General features: G+C 39.8%; 1 protein-coding gene across 1 annotated transcript in view; it reads right to left on the reverse strand.

Moving 5' to 3' along the window:
• Positions 1 to 12230: 12230 nt before the first annotated feature.
• Positions 12231 to 19695, reverse strand: part of LOC129555520 (cytochrome P450 2C21-like) — an 87818-nt gene continuing 80353 nt past the window's right edge. Inside the window, exons 9-10 of the mRNA XM_055425039.2 lie at positions 15212 to 15353; positions 12231 to 12929 (exon numbers count right to left, since the gene is read on the reverse strand). Coding sequence (XP_055281014.2) covers positions 12748 to 12929; positions 15212 to 15353 — 324 coding nt within the window. The 3' untranslated portion in view covers positions 12231 to 12747. The remainder of the gene's footprint in view (positions 12930 to 15211; positions 15354 to 19695) is intronic.

A 19695-nucleotide genomic window follows, 5' to 3' on the forward strand; every position in this document is an offset into this window, starting at 1 on the left:
AAACAATGAGGTATCTCACACCTGTCAGATGGCTGTCATCAAATAGACCACAAATTAAAAATGTTGGCGCAGATGTGAAGAGGTGGAAATTTAAATTGGTGCAACCACTAAGAAAAATATCAATAGTGTGGAGGTTCCACACAAAGCTAAAATAGAACCAGCAATTCCACTCTTGGGTATTGTCTTGTTGTTCAGTCACTAAGTCATATCTGATTCTTTGCAAACCCATGAACTGCAGCACGCCAGGCTTCCAAGTCCCTCATTATCACCTAGAGTTTGCTCAAACTCATGTCCATTGAGTCAATGATGCCATCCAACCATCTCATCCTCTGTTGTCCCCTTCTCCTTTTGCCTTCAATCTTTCCCAGCATTAGGATCTTTTTCAAGGAGTCTGCTCTTTGTATCAGGTGGCCAAGTGTTGGAACTTCAGCTTCAGCGTCAGTCCTTCCAATGAATGTTGAGGATTGACTTCCTTTAGGATTGACTGGTTTGATCTTGCAGTCCAAGGGACTCTCAACAGTCTTCTCCAGCACCACAATTCCAAAGCATCGATTCTTTGCTTCTCAGCCTTCTTTATGGTCCAACTCTCACATGCATACATACATGACTACTAAAAATTTATAACTTTGACTATATGGACATTTGTTGCCAAAGAGGTATCTCTGATTTTTAGTATGCTGTCTAGGCTTCTCATAGCTTTTCTTCTAAGGAGCAAATGTCTTTTAATTTCATTACTGCACTCACCATCTGCAGTGATTTTGGAGTCCAAGAAAGTAAAATCTGTCACTGTTTCCACATTCCCCCCATCTATTTGCCGTGAAGTGATGGGACCCGATGCCATGATCTTAGTTTTTTGAATGTTGAATTTTGGGCCAGCTTCTTCACTCTCTTCTTTCACCCTTATCAAGAGGCTCTTTAGTTTCTTTTCACTTTCTGCCATTAAAGTGGTATCATCTATATGTCTGAGGTTGTTGATATTTCTCCCTGCAATCTTGGTCATATCTTGGGTATATACCAGAATAAATGAAAATCCTAATTTGAAAAGATACATGCACCCCAATATTCCTAGAAGCACTGTTTACAATAGTGAAGATATGAAACCAAGCTACGTGTCAATCAACATATGAATGAATAAAGAAGAGGTAGTATATGCATGTAATGGAATATTGCCCAGTCATCAGTTCACTTCAGTTTAGTCGCTCAGTCCTGTCCGACTCTGCCACCCCATGAACCGCAGCACACTAGGCCTCCCTGTCCATCACCAACTCCCGAAGTTTAACCAAACTCATGTCCATTGAGTTGGTGATGCCATTTAATGATCTTATCTTCTGTCATCCCATTCTCTTGCCTTCAATCTTTCACAACATCAGGGTCTTTTCAAATGACTCAGCTCTTCACATCAGGTGGCCAAAGTACTGGAGTTTCAGTTTCAACATCAGTCCTTCCAATGAACACCCAGGACTGATCTCCTTTAGGGTGGACTGGTTGGATCTTCTTGCAGTCCAAGGGACTCTCAAGAGTCTTCTCCAACACCACAGTTCAGAAGCATCAATTCTTCTGCGCTTAGCTTTCTTTATAGTCTAACACTCACATCCATACATGACTACTGGAAAAACCATACCCTTGACTAAACAGACCTTTGTTGACAAAGTAATGACTCTGTTTTTTAACATGCTGTCTAGGTTGGTCATAAGTTTCCTTCCAAGGAGTGTCTTTTAATTTCATGGCTGCAATCTCCACCTGCAGTGATTCAGTCAGTTCAGTCACTCAGTCATGTCCGACTCTTTGAGACCCCATGAACCACAGCACGCCAGGCCTCCCTGTCTGTCAACAATCCTGGAGTTCACCCAAAGTGATTATGGAGCTCAAAAAAATAAAATCAGCCACTGTTTCCACTGTTTCCCCATCTATTTGCCATGAAATGATGGGACCGATGCCATGATCTAAGTTTTCTGAAAGTTGAACTTCAAGCCAACTTTTTCACTCTCCTCTTTCACTTTCATCAAGAGACTTTTGAGTTCCTCTTCACCTCTGCCATAAGGGTGGTGTCATCTGCATATCTGAGGTTATTGATATTTCTCCTGGCAATCTTGATTCGAGCTTGTGCTTGATCCAGCCCAGTGTTTCTCATGATGTACTCTGCATATAAGTTAAATAAACAGGGTGACAATATGCAGCCTTGACGTACTCTTTTTCCTATTTCGAACCAGTCTGTTGTTCCATGTTCAGTTTTAACTGTTGCTTCCTGACCTCCATACCAGTCATAAAAAGAATGAAATTCTCCCAATTGCAGAAACATGGATGGACATTAAGTCAGACAAACAAAGACAAATACTATATGATACCATTATATGTGGAAACTAAAAAATAATACAAACAAATGTGTATGTACAACAGAAAGAGACCTACAGATATATATATATACCAAGCTGCTGCTGCTGCTACTGCTGCTAAGTCGCTTCAGTCATGTCCGACTCTGTGCGACCCCATAGATGGTAGCCCACCAGGCTCCGCCATCCCTGGGATTCTCCATTCAAGAACACTGGACTGGGTTGCCATTTCCTTCTCCAACGCAGGAAAGTAAAAAGTGAAAGTGAAGTCACTCAGTTGTGCCTGACTCTTCGTGACTGCATGAACTGCAGCCTACCAGGCTCCTTCATCCATGGGATTTTCCAGGCAGGAGTACTGGAGTGGGTTGCCATTGCCTTCTCCATATACCAAGCTAGTGGTTACCAAAGGAAAGAGACAAGGGAAAAGGTCAATTCAAGGCATGAGGTTAAGAGATAAAAACTGCTATCTATAAAATAGATAAGCAACAAAAATATATTGTATAGCACAGGGAATTATAGCCACTACCCTGTTACAAATTTTAAGGGAGTATACTCTACAGAATACTAAATCATTATGCTGTACATTTGAAAAATATATTATAAACCAACTATGCTTAAATGTATAAATAAATAAAAACTTTCTCATATATCCATAAAGAATAGAGAAAGAAAAAAAGAAAAAGAACTCATGCAACTCAATTTAAAATAATACTCAGTTTTTAAAATGGGCAGACGTTCTTACATGTGGAATCTAAAAAGAAATGATATGATTGAACTTACTTACGAAACAGAGACTCACAGAGAAGGAACTTATGGTTGCCAGAGGAAAGGGATAGTTAGAGAGTTTTGGATGGACATGTACACACTACTATATTTAAGACAGATAACCAACAATGAACTGCGGTATAACATATGGAACTCTGATCAATGTTTTGTGGCAGCCTGGATGGGAGGGGTATTTAGGGGAGAATGGATACAGGTATGTGTATGACTGAGTCCCTTCACTGTTCACCTGAAGCTATCACAACATTGTTAATCAGCTATAACCCAATACAAAATAAAAAGGTTTTTTAAAAATGGGCAGATGATCTGAACAGATATTTTTCCAAAGAAAGTTTCCAAATGGCTAACAGGTTTGTTAAAAGATGCTCAACATACCTAGTCACCAGGGAAATGCAATAAAAAACCACAGATAGGCATCTCCTCGTACCTGCTTTAATGCCTATGATAATTACAAAATATTTGTGGCAATCATTCACAATGTATTCATACATAAAACCATTACAGTGCACCTTAAATATGTTCTTTTCTGCTTTTTATTCTGGCATTCTTTCTCTTTTCATTTCCATAATTTTTCATCATACTTGTTTTCAGATAATTCCAATGCTTAGATTTAACAGTTTTTTCTTTCTATTGTCTTCTCTTTATCCTCATACTTTTTTTGTGCATCTTGTTTTTTATGTCCTTTTTTAAAATATTTTCCCTTGATAAAAACCAGTCCATTCTAAAGGAGATCAATCCTGGGTGTTCATTGGAAGAACTGATGCTAAAGCTGAAACTGCAATACTTTGGCCACCGCATGCGATGAGTTGACTCACTGGAAAGACTCTGATGCTGGGAAAGGTTGGGGGCGGGAGGAGAAGTGGACGACCGAGAATGAGATGGCTGGATGGCATCACCGACTCTGTGGACATGAGTTTGAGTGAGCTCCGGGAGTTGGTGATGGACAGGGAGGCCTGGCATGCTGTAATTCCTGGGGTCGCGGAGAGTTGGACACGACTGAGCGACTGAACTGAACTGAACTGAAAGTGTATTAACCTTAAGTGTACACTTTGCTGAATTATTACATACGTGTACACCTTCCTAAGCACCATCTACATCAAAATCTAGAACATGGTCCTATACCACAGGAGGCTCTCTCACTTCCTTTTCCAGTCTATTTACCCCAGACAATAAACCATTATTCTGACTCCTCTCAGTGAAGATTAGTTCTGCCTATGCTAGAAAAGAACAGAAACAGAATCTTACAGAATGTACTTTTGGGTATCTGGACTCTTTCCTTCATCTTCTTCTTGAATATTCTTCCATGTTTCCACAAGTTGCAGAGGATTGTCTTTTTCTTATTGATGACAGTATCCTATTCCATGAATGTGATGTGATATATTTACCCACTGGTATGCTAATAGACATTGAGTTGATTCCAATTTGGAGCTACTATAAAGAAAGCTATTGTGAACACTTTTTTCCATGTGTGATCTTAGATACAGGCTGACATTTTTCAAGGATATACAGCTTAAAGTCCTTGGGCTCCAGGACCAGACAGATGTCTAGCTTTGGAACATATGGTGAACATTTCAAGGTTTTGAAACAGTTTATCCTCCCACCAAAATTATATAGGTCTAGTAGTACCCCTTCCTCATGAATACTTCGAATTTTCAGGACTTTTAAAAAATTCTGGTAGGCACATACTAGTAATTCATTGTGATTTTAATTTTTATTTCCCACATAACTAAAAATGTTGAGTACCTTTTTTCATATCTATTGACCACATGGGTATTCTTTTCTGTGAAGAATTTGTTCAAATATTTTGCCCATCCAAAAAAATATCTGAATGGAAGTCTTTCATTTTACTGATGTAATCTGGATGTAAGTCCTTCATTGGATTTATTCAGTGTGAATATTTCTCCCAGACTCTGGCTAGCTTTTTGATGATATTAAATTATATCTTTTGATGAATAGGGGTTTTTAAATTAATTTAAATAGAGAGCAATTTGTTGATCTCTTATAATTAGTGCTTTTTTGTTCTATTTTGTTAAATCTTTGTCAAGTTCAAAGTCATAATGACTTTTTATGTTTCGCAGCAGAAGCTTTTTAGTTCTATTTTTCATGTTTATAACCATGATCCATCTCAAATAAGTGTTTGTAAGCAACTTGTAAGGAAGAAGTTGATTTTCTCCCAATATCCATTTCATATAGAATTAAGAATATCCTTTCCAGCTAAATTAAGTGGCATTATCACATGGTCATATAGATGTGAGCCTGTTTCTAAAGTTTTTTCTATTCTAGTGTATTTCAAGTTGTTGTTCTTGTGCCAATACCATAATTGTCCTAATTATTATAGCTTTAAACTAAGTCCTCACATCTGGTGTAACTCTTCTACATTTATTCTTCTTTATACTTGATTATATTAGCTGTTTTTGTATTTCCACACAAATTTTAGATCAATTGATCAATTCAGAAGATCTGATATTTACTGAGAATTCATTGAATCTCTACATTGACAGAATTGACACTTAAACAATATTGATTTTTCTAAATTTATGAACATGGTATAACTTTATATGTGGATATAATTTCTCCCAGCAACATTGTGAAATTTAAAGTTTTGAAGTGCTTCACATTATTCACTGGATTAAGCCCTAGATATTTATGGGAAGGGGTTAGCTTATTTTATATGGTTCTTTTATCAATATCATTATTTAATTATTTGATCTTACTACAAAGCAGTACATTCATTTTTTTCAATTCATTGTTTTATTAACCTTGTAGCCAGTTCTCAAGGCCATTCGACTTTGCCATCAGCAGTGTATTTCTATTATACTCTCAAGTGTAACATTCTAAAGATCTAAGGAGGACATTCTTAACAGTTTGCTTTATTTTTGTTTAACAGCTCCCTGGAACTCACATAAAGTTTCTATTCTCTGTCATATATATCCACTAAAGACCACTCAGTTAGGTTAGTTCAGTTCAGTTCAGTCGCTCAGTCGTATCCAACTCTTTGCGACTCCATGAACCACAGCACTCCAGGCCACCCTGTCCATCACCAACTCCCGGAGTTCACTCAAACTCATGTCCATCGAGTTGGTGATGCCATCCAGCCATCTCATTCTCTGTCGTCTCCTTCTCCTCCCGCCCCATATCCCTCCCAGCATCAGAGTCTTTTCCAATGAGTCAACTCTTCACATGAGGTGGCCAAAGTATTGGAGCTTCAGCTTTAGCATCAGTCCTTCCAATGAACACCCAGGACTGATCTCCTTTAGGATGGACAGGTTGGATCTCCTTGCAGTCCAAGGGACTCTCAAGAGTCTTCTCCAACACCACAGTTCAAAAGCATCAATTCTTCGGCGCTCAGCTTCTTCACAGTCCAACTCTCATATCCATACATGACCACTGGAAAAACCATAGCCTTGACTAGATGGACCTTGGTTGGCAAAGTAATGTCTCTGCTTTTGAATATGCTATCTAGATTGGTCATAGCTTTCCTTCCAAAGAGTAAGTGTCTTTTAATTTCCTGGCTGCAGTCAGCATCCACAGTGATTTTGGAGCCCAAAAAAATAAAGTCTGACACTGTTTCCCCATGAAGTGATGGGACCAGATGCCATGATCTTAGTTTTCTGAATGTTGAGCTTTAAACCAACTTTTTCACTCTCCATTTTGACTTTCATCAAGAGACTTTTTAGTTCCTCCTCACTTTCTGCTGTAAGGGTGGTATCATCTGCATATCTGAGGTTATTGATATTTCTTCCAACAATCTTGATTCCAGCTTGTGCTTCTTCCAGCCCAGCGTTCCTCATGATGTACTCTTCATAGAAGTTAAATAAGCAGGGTGACAATATACAACCTTGACGTACTCCTTTTCCTATTTGGAACTAGTCTGTTGTTGCATGTCCAGTTCTAACTGTAATTAGTTTTGTGCTCATGTAATAATTGGACAGTTATTTCCTTAGTAGTTTTAGGAACCAAAACAGCACCTGCTGTTTGCAAGACACTTTATATATATGTTGGAGCATGCCTTCAATATGCATCCAGACACTTTATACTTCTGCTGCATCCTTCACTTCCTTCTTGCACAGAACCTCCAGGTTTGCCAGAGGTGAGAGTTTAGGGTCTTCTCCAGTCTTTTCAGAACACTTGTAGATTTCCAATAGGAACGCTTGGCTGGAAGAAGCACAAGCTGGAGTCAAGATTGCCGGGAGAAATATCAATAACCTCAGACATGCAGATGACACCACCCTTATGGCAGAGGTGAAGAGGAACTCAAAAGCCTCTTGATGAAAGTGAAAGAGGAGAGTGAAAAAGTTGGTTTAAAGCTCAACATTCAGAAAACTAAGATTATGGCATCTGGTCCTATCACTTCATGGGAAATAGATGGGGAAACAGTGGAAATGGTGAGAGACTTTATTTTTTGGGCTCCAAAATCACTGCAGATGCTGATTGCAGCCATGAAATTAAAAGACACTTACTCCTTGGAAGGAAAGTTATGACAAACCTAGATAGCATATTCAAAAGCAGACATTACTTTTCCAACCAAGGTCCGTCTAGTCAAGGCTATGGATTTTCCAGTGGACATGTATGGATGTGAGAGTAGGACTGTGAAGAAAGCTGATGGCCAAAGAATTGATGCTTTTGAACTGTGATGTTGGAGAAGACTCTTGAGAGTCCTTTGGACTGCTAGGAGATCCAACCAGTCCATCCTAAAGGAGATCAGTCCCGGGTGTTCATTGGAAGGACTGATGCTAAAGCTGAAGCTCCAATACTTTGGCCACCTCATGCGAAGAGTTGACTCGTTGGAAAAGACTCTGATGCTGGGAGGGATATGGGGCGGGAGGAGAAGGAGACGACAGAGAATGAGATGGCTGGATGGCATCACCAACTCGATGGACATGAGTTTGAGTAAACTCCGGGAGTTGGTGATGGACAGGGAAGCCTGGCGCACTGTGATTCATGGAGTCGCAAAGAGTCGGACATGACTGAGTGACTGAACTGAACTGAACTGAACTGAGTGTCTCAGGAGGGCTTCCCTGGTGTTGCTAGTGGTAAAGAACCTGCCTGACAAGGCAGGAGACATAAGAGATGAAGGTTCAATCTCCTCGATCAGAAAGATCCCCTGGAGAAGGGCATGGCAATCCAATCCAGTATCCTTGCCTGGAGAATCCCATAGACAGAGGAGCCTGGCTGGTTATAGTCCTTAGGGCTGTACAGAGTCAGACACTGAAGTGACCTAGCATGCACACTCACACAGTGTCTCAGGAATTCATCAGGTTTTCAAAGCCTTCCATGAATATCTCATTCCTCAACTTTTCCTTTTAAGCTTTTTGATTAGTGTATTGATTTCTATAGCTTTGGGCATCTACAATATTCAAAAATTGCCCTGATTGTTTTCAACAAATGTATCTGTGGAAAGGCTGTTCATACTGGGAAAGTTCTGAGATCAATCCTGAATGTAGTCTTCCACAGTAACTACAGGCAGGTCAAATAATAATGATTCTCTAGGAACAGGGTTTTGAAGGAGTTCTAGCTCCATTCACTGCCTCATGTTTGTGGTTGATATATTGTTGATGCTTTTCACCGTGATCATAGTCTGTAGCTTTTCAAGGCTACCTCAAAGCTGGGAAGATGGAAGGGAATAAGGCAAAACATGACAAACCTCACTGTTATTACTGAGTTTTATCCATTTTCTTGAAGAAACACTCTGCAGATTGATGCACATCTTGGCTAATAGCCAAAGATCTGAAAAAGCAGACCTGATAATTTTTACTTGTGCTTTCATTGTTTTATATCAGAGAGAATTATTAGAAGTCATTACTCCATATCACATTTGCTGACATTTTCAGTCTAATTTTGAAAGGAAGTAATGAAAAGTGGATACTCTTACTTTTTTCAAACTTATGGGGAATGGGTTCAATCAGTTCAGTTCAGTTCATTTCAGTCGCTCAGTCGTGTCCGACTCTCCGCGACCCCATGAATCACAGCACGCCAGGCCTCCCTGTCCATCACCAACTCCCGGAGTTCACTCAAACTCATGTCCACAGAGTCGGTGATGCCATCCAACCATCTCATTCTCGGTTGTCCCCTTCTCCTCCCTCCCCCAACCTTTCCCAGCATCAGAGTCTTTTCCAGTGAGTCAACTCATCGCATGAGGTGGCCAAAGTATTGCAGCTTCAGCTTTAGCATCAGTCCCTCCAATGAACATCCAGGATTGATCTCCTTTAGAATGGACTGGTTGGATCTCCTTGCAGTATAAGGGACTCTCAAGAGTCTTCTCCAACACCACAGTTCAAAAGCATCAATTCTTCGGTGATCAGCTTTCTTCACAGTCCAACTCTCACATCCATACATGACCACGGGAAAAACCATTCCCTTGACTAGATGGACCTTTGTTGGCAAAGTAATGTCTCTGCTTTTTAATATACTATCAAGGTTGGTCATAACTTTCCTTCCAAGGAGCAAGCGTCTTTTAATTTCATGGCTGCAATCAGCATCTGCAGTGATTTTGGAGCCCCAAAAAATAAAGTCTGACATGGTTTCCACTGTTTTTCCATCTATTTCCCATGAAGTGATGGGACCAGATGCCATGATCTTTGTTTTCTGAATATTGAGCTTTAAGCCAACTTTTTCACTCTCCTCTTTCACTTTCCTCAAGAGGCTTTTGAGTTCCTCTTCACTTTCTGCCATAAGGGTAGTGTCATCTGCATATCTGAGGTTATTGATATTTCTCCCAGCAATCTTGATTCCAGCTTGTGCTTCTTCCAGCCCAGAGTTCCTCATGATGTACTCTGCATATAAGTTAAATAAGCAAGGTGACAATATACAGCCTTGACATACTCCTTTTCCTATTTGGAACCAGTCTGTTGTTCCATGTCCAGTTCTAACAGTTGCTTCCTGACCTGCATACAGGTTTCTCAAGAGGCAGGTCAGGTGGTCTGGGATTCCCATCTCTTTCAGAATGTTCCACAGTTTATTGTGATCGACACAGTCAAAGGCTTTGGCACAGTCAATGAAGCAGAAATAGATGCTTTTCTGAATATTTCACCAATAATTAAAATAGTTTCTAGGATTTTGGAGACATCTTTTTTCAGAATTTTTCCCTATTTACAGAGAATATATATCATTTAAAAAATGTTGACCATTATCAAACTGTTTACATTTACTGAAGAGGTCACTTGTTCCCTCAGCTAGGTTTGTGTCTATGCTACACATTGATAATGCAATAATACAATGATAATCTGGGGCTTGGGGTGACATTAGTTTTCTCCAGCAGAGTGTATGTTCCTGCAAGAAGAAAGTCTTTATGGGTGAATCAATGTAATTTAAGCAATGTTTAAAATTACTTAAAGATGAACTCTAGTCTTATAACTACTCTTCAACTTCAGGTTTATTCTTAAGGCTTGTTTGCAGATCTTCATAATCTTCAGGCTTCAGCTGAAGTTGGAACATTTACTTGATCCTTCTTACTTGGTAAACTCAAGACTCCAATTTTTTTTTTTCTACGAGCCCTCAGAAACTTCCAAAATTTTATTTGGTTTCTAAAGCTCTTACACAACATTTTATGGTCAGCCCTTCAGACTCTCAGCTCCTGATTTCAAATCAGCAATGACTTCAAAGGTAAAATCACATCAAATAACATGCTTCTGAAGGGGGAAACAGACAGAGCTGGACTCCATCCTAGGCTTGTTCATGCTGATTATGCTTGGCCACTTCTCCAGTGGACTCTGAACTCTGTGCTTAGTGCCAATGGAAACTACAACAGAAGGAGAAGACCCCCTCTAGACAGGGGAATCTTGAAGATCATACAATCATAAGATCATAAGATCAGGTTACTCATCACCTAAGAGAAAACATATTCTAATCACCCCTGCCTCCAGACAGGTCATAAATTATTTCTGTATCTATCAGAATGTAACCACAGGCTTATCGATTATTAACTGTTTGGAATGTAACCACAGGCTTATTGATTATTAACTGTTTGAACACATAACACATGAATGATGGGGTTATTGTGATTGTATTTACCCTTCCTTTGTTTATGTAAGTCTCAAGGATTGGGTGGGTTCAGATATGTACACATGGGGTATAAAAGATTTTCACAAATGTTAGTCAGGGTCCTTGGCTAAGAGGAGACTGTCTTGGGCCCGCCGGTGTAATAAACTGCACTCCACTATCTGCATTGTACTTCTGAGTGAGTTTGTTTCCTGGAATGCGTGGTTATAACACTTCCTAATATGGATTTCCCAAACCCTCTGCTTTCTTGTCCCCAGAAATCCTCACAATTTTGAACATTCCTCCCTGCTGATAAATATATATGTACATAGGCATGTGTTTGTGTGTGTGTGTGCCTGTGATGAGCCAGACAGAGGAAGAAAAATACAGACATATATATAGATGTTATATCAAGAAGTTTCTGGTCATTGCAATTATATATTATCTGCAAATGATAAAATTTCCTACTTGAAAAATCCATGAAAGGTAACTAAAATTACTAAATCTACCAAAGAATTCAGTTCTCAGCATATAAAAGGGTTTGGTCAGTCTTTCTATTATAGTTGTGATGGAAAAGTAAAGAGATACATACTTTTTAGGGCATTATTCTTCAGTATTGATGAAAAACAAAAATGCACATATATGTGCAGACACTTCACTGCTAGCAAACTATCCAAAAGAGATAGTACAGGAATAATAAAAGATATATGCAGGTAGGAGCATTTCTATATTAACAAAAGTTCAAAATTAATCTAAATATCCTTGAACACTAAGATAATTTTTAAGGTTATTATAGGCATGAAATATGGTATTATGAGATACATTTATTTATACAGATTGTGAAAGTATCTGTTGCTATTATCTAATGTCACTAAGTCAAAGATATTTTATAACTAATACGTTCATACACACATACCCACAGAAACACACATGCATATTTCTCTGTGTGTTCAAATATAGCCATAAATACATATTATTTTCCTTCTTTTTTGCTTTAATGTAACTGTATATCTGTAATTGGTTCTATGTGTGGGTCTGTGTTTAATAACTAGGGGAAAAGAGAAAGGACAGCCTTGAAAATAACCAGCAAATGTAATTTTTATCTCATGTTATTCCCTGCAGCTGGAGCAATCTTCCTCAGCTTTCTTCCTGCATGTATGTATGTATGTGTGTGTATATATATATATGTTACATATATAAAAACATATACATTAAACATATAATTGCACAGTGAAAAAATAGAAATTATACATGCCAAACTGTCAAGAGATTACTCCCCTAAAGAGATAATAGCAGTAAGAGATGAGTACATTATACATATATATTTTTTAACACATGTGATAATTTTCTACTCTAATTTTTTAAAAACTCAAAATGTGACATTTGTAAGGTACCTTTCCACTGTAGATGAGATACAGTTTAAGATCTCAGGATAGAATTACAAAAAACATTTTATTGAAGACAAAACAGTGAGCTGTATTTCATGAAGCAAAACTTGAACTGAATCTTAAAGAAAATCAGAAGAGACAGGGCTCAGGAATGTCACTCCTGACATTAAGGGAGAGGTGGACCATAGCTAACAGCAAGGGCAAAGAGCATCAGCTTCTGTAGATAGAGCTGGAGAGGCTTGTTCCGCGATCTGGTAGGGGCCTTTTCTTCAGACTGGAACGAAACAGACCTCATAGAAGTGTGGTACAGAGCCCAACCCTTTCAGAAGTGGTGTAGTGTCAATATTCTTTGGATCAACCAGAGGTTTCAAGGTAAAATGCTGTAAAATGCTGACCAGGAGTAAAAACAGCTCCATGCGGGCCAGGCCTTCTCCAGCACAAACTCTTTTTCCTAAAAATGACACATAAATGAAATATTCATATAATTTTCATTTGACCTAGTGCACATGGAGGTGTAGATAAATATGAAATGAAAGTATAGAGTAAATAAATAAATAAACTAAGGAAAGACCAAATAACCAATGGCTTCTCTTATTTACACCAAAATCTGGTCTACTTAATTGCCTCAGAACACATTTCTGTGTACATTCTATTTATTTTTAAAAATTTGTTCTGTACACCTATGTTGGAATTGGTTTCCTGAGGGTGGCCAGTGACAATTTTCTACACTCACACACACACACAGATATGCACACACAGACATATATACACATACTCACTCATCCCAATTGGCATGAGACATACTTTACGTTTTCCATCTACCTCCAACCCAAGTCTCAACAACAGGTTTATTTCTCCTCATCTGATTCCTAAAAATAATCTTGACCTTGCCATGTCCCTGTTTTAACACTATTTTAAGAGTTTACCACTATCAGGTATAAAAAGAAACGTCACAATCTAAACACAAGTATTACTACGTGTTCATCAATCCCCAGACACATAAGCCATTTCAAGTGTTAGGAATTTCCAGTCATTCCTCCAACTGAAATACTTGTTTCCTCATCAGCCAGCTGAGATTCTCTACACAGGTGTCGTTTATTCTATACAAACTTCTTTGATCTATTCAGGCGGATATAATTTACTCCCTCACTGGTATTCCACAAGACTTATTAGTGCTTCTAATACAGAATATTTTACATGAAATTGTAATTATTCCTTTGTCCCACACACTGGAATATAAGCTCATAAGGTAAAGTCTTAGATCTTATAATAGTAGCACAGTGTCAGGACAAAAGCAATCCCACACACCCTGTAAATTGAGCAGAAATCTTGAGCAGGCTCATTATGCAAAAGTGAAGTGAAGTTGCTCAGTTGTGTCTGACTCTTTGAGATCCCGTGGACTGTAGCCCACCAGGCTCCTCTGTCCATGGGATTTTCCAGGCAAGAATACAGGAGTGGGTTGCCATTTCCTTCTCCAGCGGATCTTCCCGACCCAGGGATCGAACCCAGGTCTCCCGCATTGCAGGCAGCTGCTTTAACCTCTGAGCCACCAGGGAAGCCCCATTATGCAACAATGGACCCAAAATTCAGGAAGAAGATAAGGAGATGAGTAGGGTCTCTCTATACTATGACCTCTGGGCATTTCTCATAGTCTGGGGATGTTTCTCCATCTTCCCAGATCCATTCTATTTGTTTTTCTTTTGCACCTACTCTGTGTTGAGGAAGTTGATATCTTTGGAATGTATAACCCCAATAGTTAGTTACCTTCTTCGCTGTGAGTAAACTCAGAGGATTAGACATTGAGAAGGTTAGAGTATGTCCTCCCTCAGTCCCAGCCTGGCAGGCCACAGTTTCAGCAGTGGCTGTATTCTCCAACCTACAGACCCATCTCCTGCAGAAGCATCCATTCTCTCTTTGCTAAAGATCTGCTTGAGTTTCAGCAACACCCTCCTTCTCCAGACCCTTCGACATAGGATGGTAACATCGTCCTGCTGATGCTCATCCCTGATACTTGACCACTCCTTGCCACTTCCCTTAATCATGTCCACACCTCTGAAAACAGTCTCTTCCTTAAACTGTCTAAAGTATGCTACCTCTTTCTTTCAAGGACCCTGACAAATTAAAGGAAGATACTAAATATAAAATATTTCTTCCTGCAAGAAAACTTCCTTTATCCTCCAACTACTCTGCCCTCTGCCCTGTCCCTCAAAATGCAAGATTCAGGAGCTTCTCTCTCTGGGTGCCCACAGAAACCCTTTGAAGAGTATTTTCTCTCTGGAGTATCCTTGCCTTTAACCTGCATTCCTCTTTCTCAGAGGAAGGATGCATCTGTTACTCACATTTGTATCTCTGGACCTGAGTGAGCATGAGTCTACTACGTATAAGGTATGTAGACTACATTGAGTGAATTGACTCATTCATTGAGTGAATTGACTTCATTGAGTGAATTGACTTCTCAGAGCAGGGGAGAAAAGTCGCAGTGTCTAGAAAACTAGATATCTAGGAGGAAAAACTAGATATCTAGGAGGAGCTCTTAGGGTATTCAGCAGTGGGTAAGAGAGCAAAAGTCAGGAAATACAGCCTCCAATCTAATGAGAAATTATCTGCACTTTGGGAATGGTGTCTCTGGCCTCATGCAAATGGCATTTTGTCCAGCCCAGACTAGCCTCCATGCAAATCCCTTCCTTCTCTCATTTCACCACTGATGTACAGACAAAAATGAAGCATGCTTACCTGCTGAAAAAGCCATGAAGTAGTCACTCTTCTTAAAGTTACCACTTTTATCCAGGAAGTGACCAGGATCAAACTGCTCTGGGTTGGGAAACTCCTTGCCATCGTGCAGGACAGAAGTCAGAGATGTTAATATGGTTGTGCCCTGAGATAAAGAGAAGCAGATTAACTGGATTATAAAAATGGTCATGGAGCTTGAAAAAAATACCTTGTCTAATCCTTTCCTTTTGTAGATGAGATGACTGAGGCACACACAAAATTTATTCTTTCCATGTCAGAGAACAATGACCAAACCTGTGCTGTGCTTAGTCACTCAGTCATGCAACCCCATGGACTCTAGCCCACCAGGCTCCTCTGTCCATGGGGATTCTCCAGGAAAGAATACTGGAGTGCCATGCCCTCCTCCAGGGGATCTTTCCAATCCAGGGATCAAACCTAGGTCTCCCTCATTGCAGGAATATTCTTTACCATCTGAGCCACCAGGGAAGCCCAATGACCAAGAATAACAGGTCTCAAATCCTATAATGCCAGTTCAGGGCACTGTTAAAACCTGACTCCAAGACAATCATCTTCAGCTTGTAGCCTACCTGATGCACTTGCTTTCCAGTAAATTAAAGAAGCTGCATTTTTCTTGACAAAAGACAAACAAACAAAAAAAGCCATATTGTTTAAACGTATGATGTCACTGAAAATCTAGCTCATTCTCTTTGGAATCAAATATGACATCTTCAAAACTACATGAGTGGCCATATTTTTGAAAACTATTTTCTTCTCCTATGAAGATGAGAAGCTGGTAAGCATACCATCTTCCTGCTATGTTTTTTCAATGTATTTGTTGAATATTCTTCTGGAAATATGATGGCATTTCTGGTTTCTTGTAAGGTTTCCTAAACTCAGAGACACCATGTAACATAATGATTTAGAGTTTAGTTTTCAGAATCAATTGAACATTTCTCTCTACTAAATTAATCTTTGTGACTATAGGCAAGTCTTTTTTTTTAGCATTTCCATGCCTCATTTCCATAACTGGTAAAATATAAACAGAGAGTTCCCTGGTGGCTAGGGTTCAATCCGTAGCTTAGGTTTAATCCTTGGTTGGGAAACTGAGATCTCAAAAGCCGCTCAACATGTCAAAAAAAAAAAAAAAGCTAAACTAACAACAACAATAAAACAAACAATAAATTTGTATTAGTTTATTATATAATGAGATAATATATGAAATACTTTTAAAACAGAGGTTTTAAACAGAGGTTATTACCACAGGCTAAAATGCTCAATAAATAGAAATTTTGCTACTGTTATGATAACAATGATTTTATTCACAATATCTAGGGATCATAATAATACAGAGACAAAATTCAAATTCAGATCCATTTGAATACCTTCTGGTATACTGTATGGCCTTTCCAAATACATGATGTAGTGCTCACCCCAAAACATCATGAACTGAAAGACAGACCATCATTTCCATGTGGGTAAATTGGAGAAGGAAATGGCAACCCACTCCAGTGTTCTTCCCTGGAGAATCCCAGGGAAGGGGGAGCCTGGTGGGCTTCCGTCTATGGGGTCACACAGAGTCGGACACAACTGAAGTGACTTAGCAGCAAATAAATAAAAGAATCAAGATCGCCAGGAGAAATTTCAATAACCACAGATATGCAGATGACATGACCCTTATGGCAGAAAGTGAAGAGCAACTAAGCCTCTTGATGAAAGTAAAAGGTGAAAAACCTGGCTTAAAACTCAACATTCAAAAAACTAAGGTCAGGGCATCCAATTGCATCACTTCATGGCAAATAGATGGGGAAACAATGGAAATATTGACAGACTTTCTTTTCTTGGGCTCCAAAATCACTGCAGATGGTGACTGCAGCCATGAAATTAAAAGGCACTTAGTCCTTGGAAGAAAAGTTATGATCAAACTAGACAACATATTAAAAAGCAGAGACATTACTTTGCTGACAAAGGTCCATCTAGTTAAATCTATGGCGTTTCCAGTAGTCAAGTATGGATGAGAGAGTTGGACCATAAAGAACATTGAGCGCCAAAGAATTGATGCTTTTGAACTGTGGTGTTGGAGAAGACTCTTGAGAGTCCCTTGGACTGCAAGATCAAACCAGTCAATCTTGAAGGAAATAAGTCCTGAAAGTTCATCGGAAGGACTGAAGTTGAAGCTCCAATACTTTGGCCACCTGATGAGAACTGACTCACTGGAAAAGACCCTGATGCTGGGAAAGATTGAGGGCAGTAGGAGAAGGGGACGGCAGAGGATGAGATGGTTGGACGGCATCACCAACTCGATGGACATGGGTTTGAGCAAGCTCTGGGAGATGGTGATGGACAGGGAAGCCTGGGATGCTGAAGTCCATGGGATTGCAAAGAGTTGGTCATGAATGAGCAACTGAACTGACTGGAATAAAGGAGAAACTAAAGTTTCAGTCTTTCCTGAACTTCTTCCTTATGACACAGCAACTCCTGTGATTCATTTTCTGGCCTGGGTGGGCTTAGAGATATACCCTGAGCATGAAGTACAGGAAGATATTATGGTCACATTACACAGGCATTCATATAAAGTTAATTAATGACAAAAAATTTGTACTGGATGATGGATCCATCTGCTGCTGTTTAGTCGCTGAGTTGTGTCTGACTCTGCAACCCCAAGGACTATAGCCTGCCAGGCCACCCTGTCCATGAGATTTCCTAGGCAAGAATACTGGAGTGGGTTGCCATTTCCTTCTCCAGGGGATCTTCCCAACTGAAGAAGACAGGACCATCTACTTCAAGGTATTACAGAGTAACTGCTTTTGAGTTGCCCTCACAAACCTGAAATATATATAAATACAGAGAGGAGGACTTCCCTGGTGGTCCAGTGGTGAAGAATCTGCCTGCCAACAGGACATGGGTTTGATCCCTGGTCCAGGAACATCCCCCATGCTTTGGGGCAACAAAATCCGTGTACTGCAACTACTGAGTCCACATACTCTACAGCTTATCTGTTGCAATAAGACAAGCCATTGCAATGAGAAGGCCAGGCACTGCACTAGAAACTAGCCTCTGCTCACCCAACTAGAGAAAACCTACACGCAGCAACGAAGACCCAGTTCAGACAAATTAAATAATATTTTCTGAAATCTACAGGGGGAGAAACATGAAGTAACAGCTTTCCAGTAATGAACAAGAAGCAATCCAGGATTGTGATACTTTAATAAAGACGAATTAGGTAGGCCCTATATTCACTCCTTATATACTTCTGAGAACACTTTCCTCCTAGAGTGCAGGGAGGTGGTAGCCAAGCAAAGAGGGACCCTTTCTGAGCTAAGGAGACAGAGATCAAAACCTGATGCCTACAACTCATGAGGAAAGACACAAGTCAGGAACAATCTCTATACAGGGAAGATCTCAAAAGTATACAGGACTATTCTCAGTACATTCATGTCTGTGGGTTGTGCAGCTTCAGGACCCCAATTAGAGTATGACTCCTGGGGAGGTGAGAACTGAAGCTGGATACCAGATACTGTACAGTGATAGAGAAGTTGAGGTTCCAACCCAGTGAGAGTGGAAAGAACTTTCCTGGAAACTCAGATTTTCTGTCATGATTGATCCCCCAAATTCTAAGTTGTTGGATTAATGAACCCACCCTGGACTAAGGGTCAGGCCCTAAGATTAAATCAAAAATTGAAATTAAATCACAATGACAAACAATTATAGTAAGCTTAAGAGACTAAAGGACATCTGTCAGTAATTTAGCTGCCTATCAAAATAAAATTCATTGCCATTTAAAGAAAGGGTAATCCAGACTCATCATAAGACATCATTCAAAATGTTCACTATACAACCGAAAATAAAAAGTAAATGTGAAATGAAGGAAGTTCAGTTCAGTTCAGTTCAGTTCAGTCGCTCAGTCGTGTCCGACTCTCCGCGACCCCATGAATCACAGCACGCCAGGCCTCCCTGTCCATCACCAACTCCCGGAGTTCACTCAAACTCATGTCCACAGAGTCGGTGATGCCATCCAGCCATCTCATTCTCCGTTGTCCCCTTCTCCTCCCGCCCCCAACCTTTCCCAGCATCAGAGTCTTTTCCAGTGAGTCAACTCGTCGCATGAGGTGGCCAAAGTATTGCAGTTTCAGCTTTAGCATCAGTCCCTCCAATGAACATCCAGGATTGATCTCCTCTAGAATGGACTGGTTGGATCTCCTTGCAGTATAAGGGAGTCTCAAGAGTCTTCTCCAACACCACAGTTCAAAAGCATCGATTCTTCGGCGGTCAGCCTTCTTCACAGTCCAACTCTCACATCCATACATGACCACGGGAAAAACCATTGCCTTGACTAGACGGACCTTGGTTGGCAAAGTAATGTCTCTGCTTTTTAATATGTTATCAAGGTTGGTCATAACTTTCCTTCCAAGGAGCAAGCGTCTTTTAATTTCATGGCTGCAATCAGCATCTGCAGTGATTTTGGAGCCCAAAAAAACAAAGTCTGACAC

Source organism: Moschus berezovskii, chromosome 12 (genome assembly GCF_049115385.1).
Source record: "Moschus berezovskii isolate FMDL1 chromosome 12, NW_MosBer_1.0, whole genome shotgun sequence".
Taxonomy (NCBI): Eukaryota; Metazoa; Chordata; class Mammalia; order Artiodactyla; family Moschidae; genus Moschus; species Moschus berezovskii.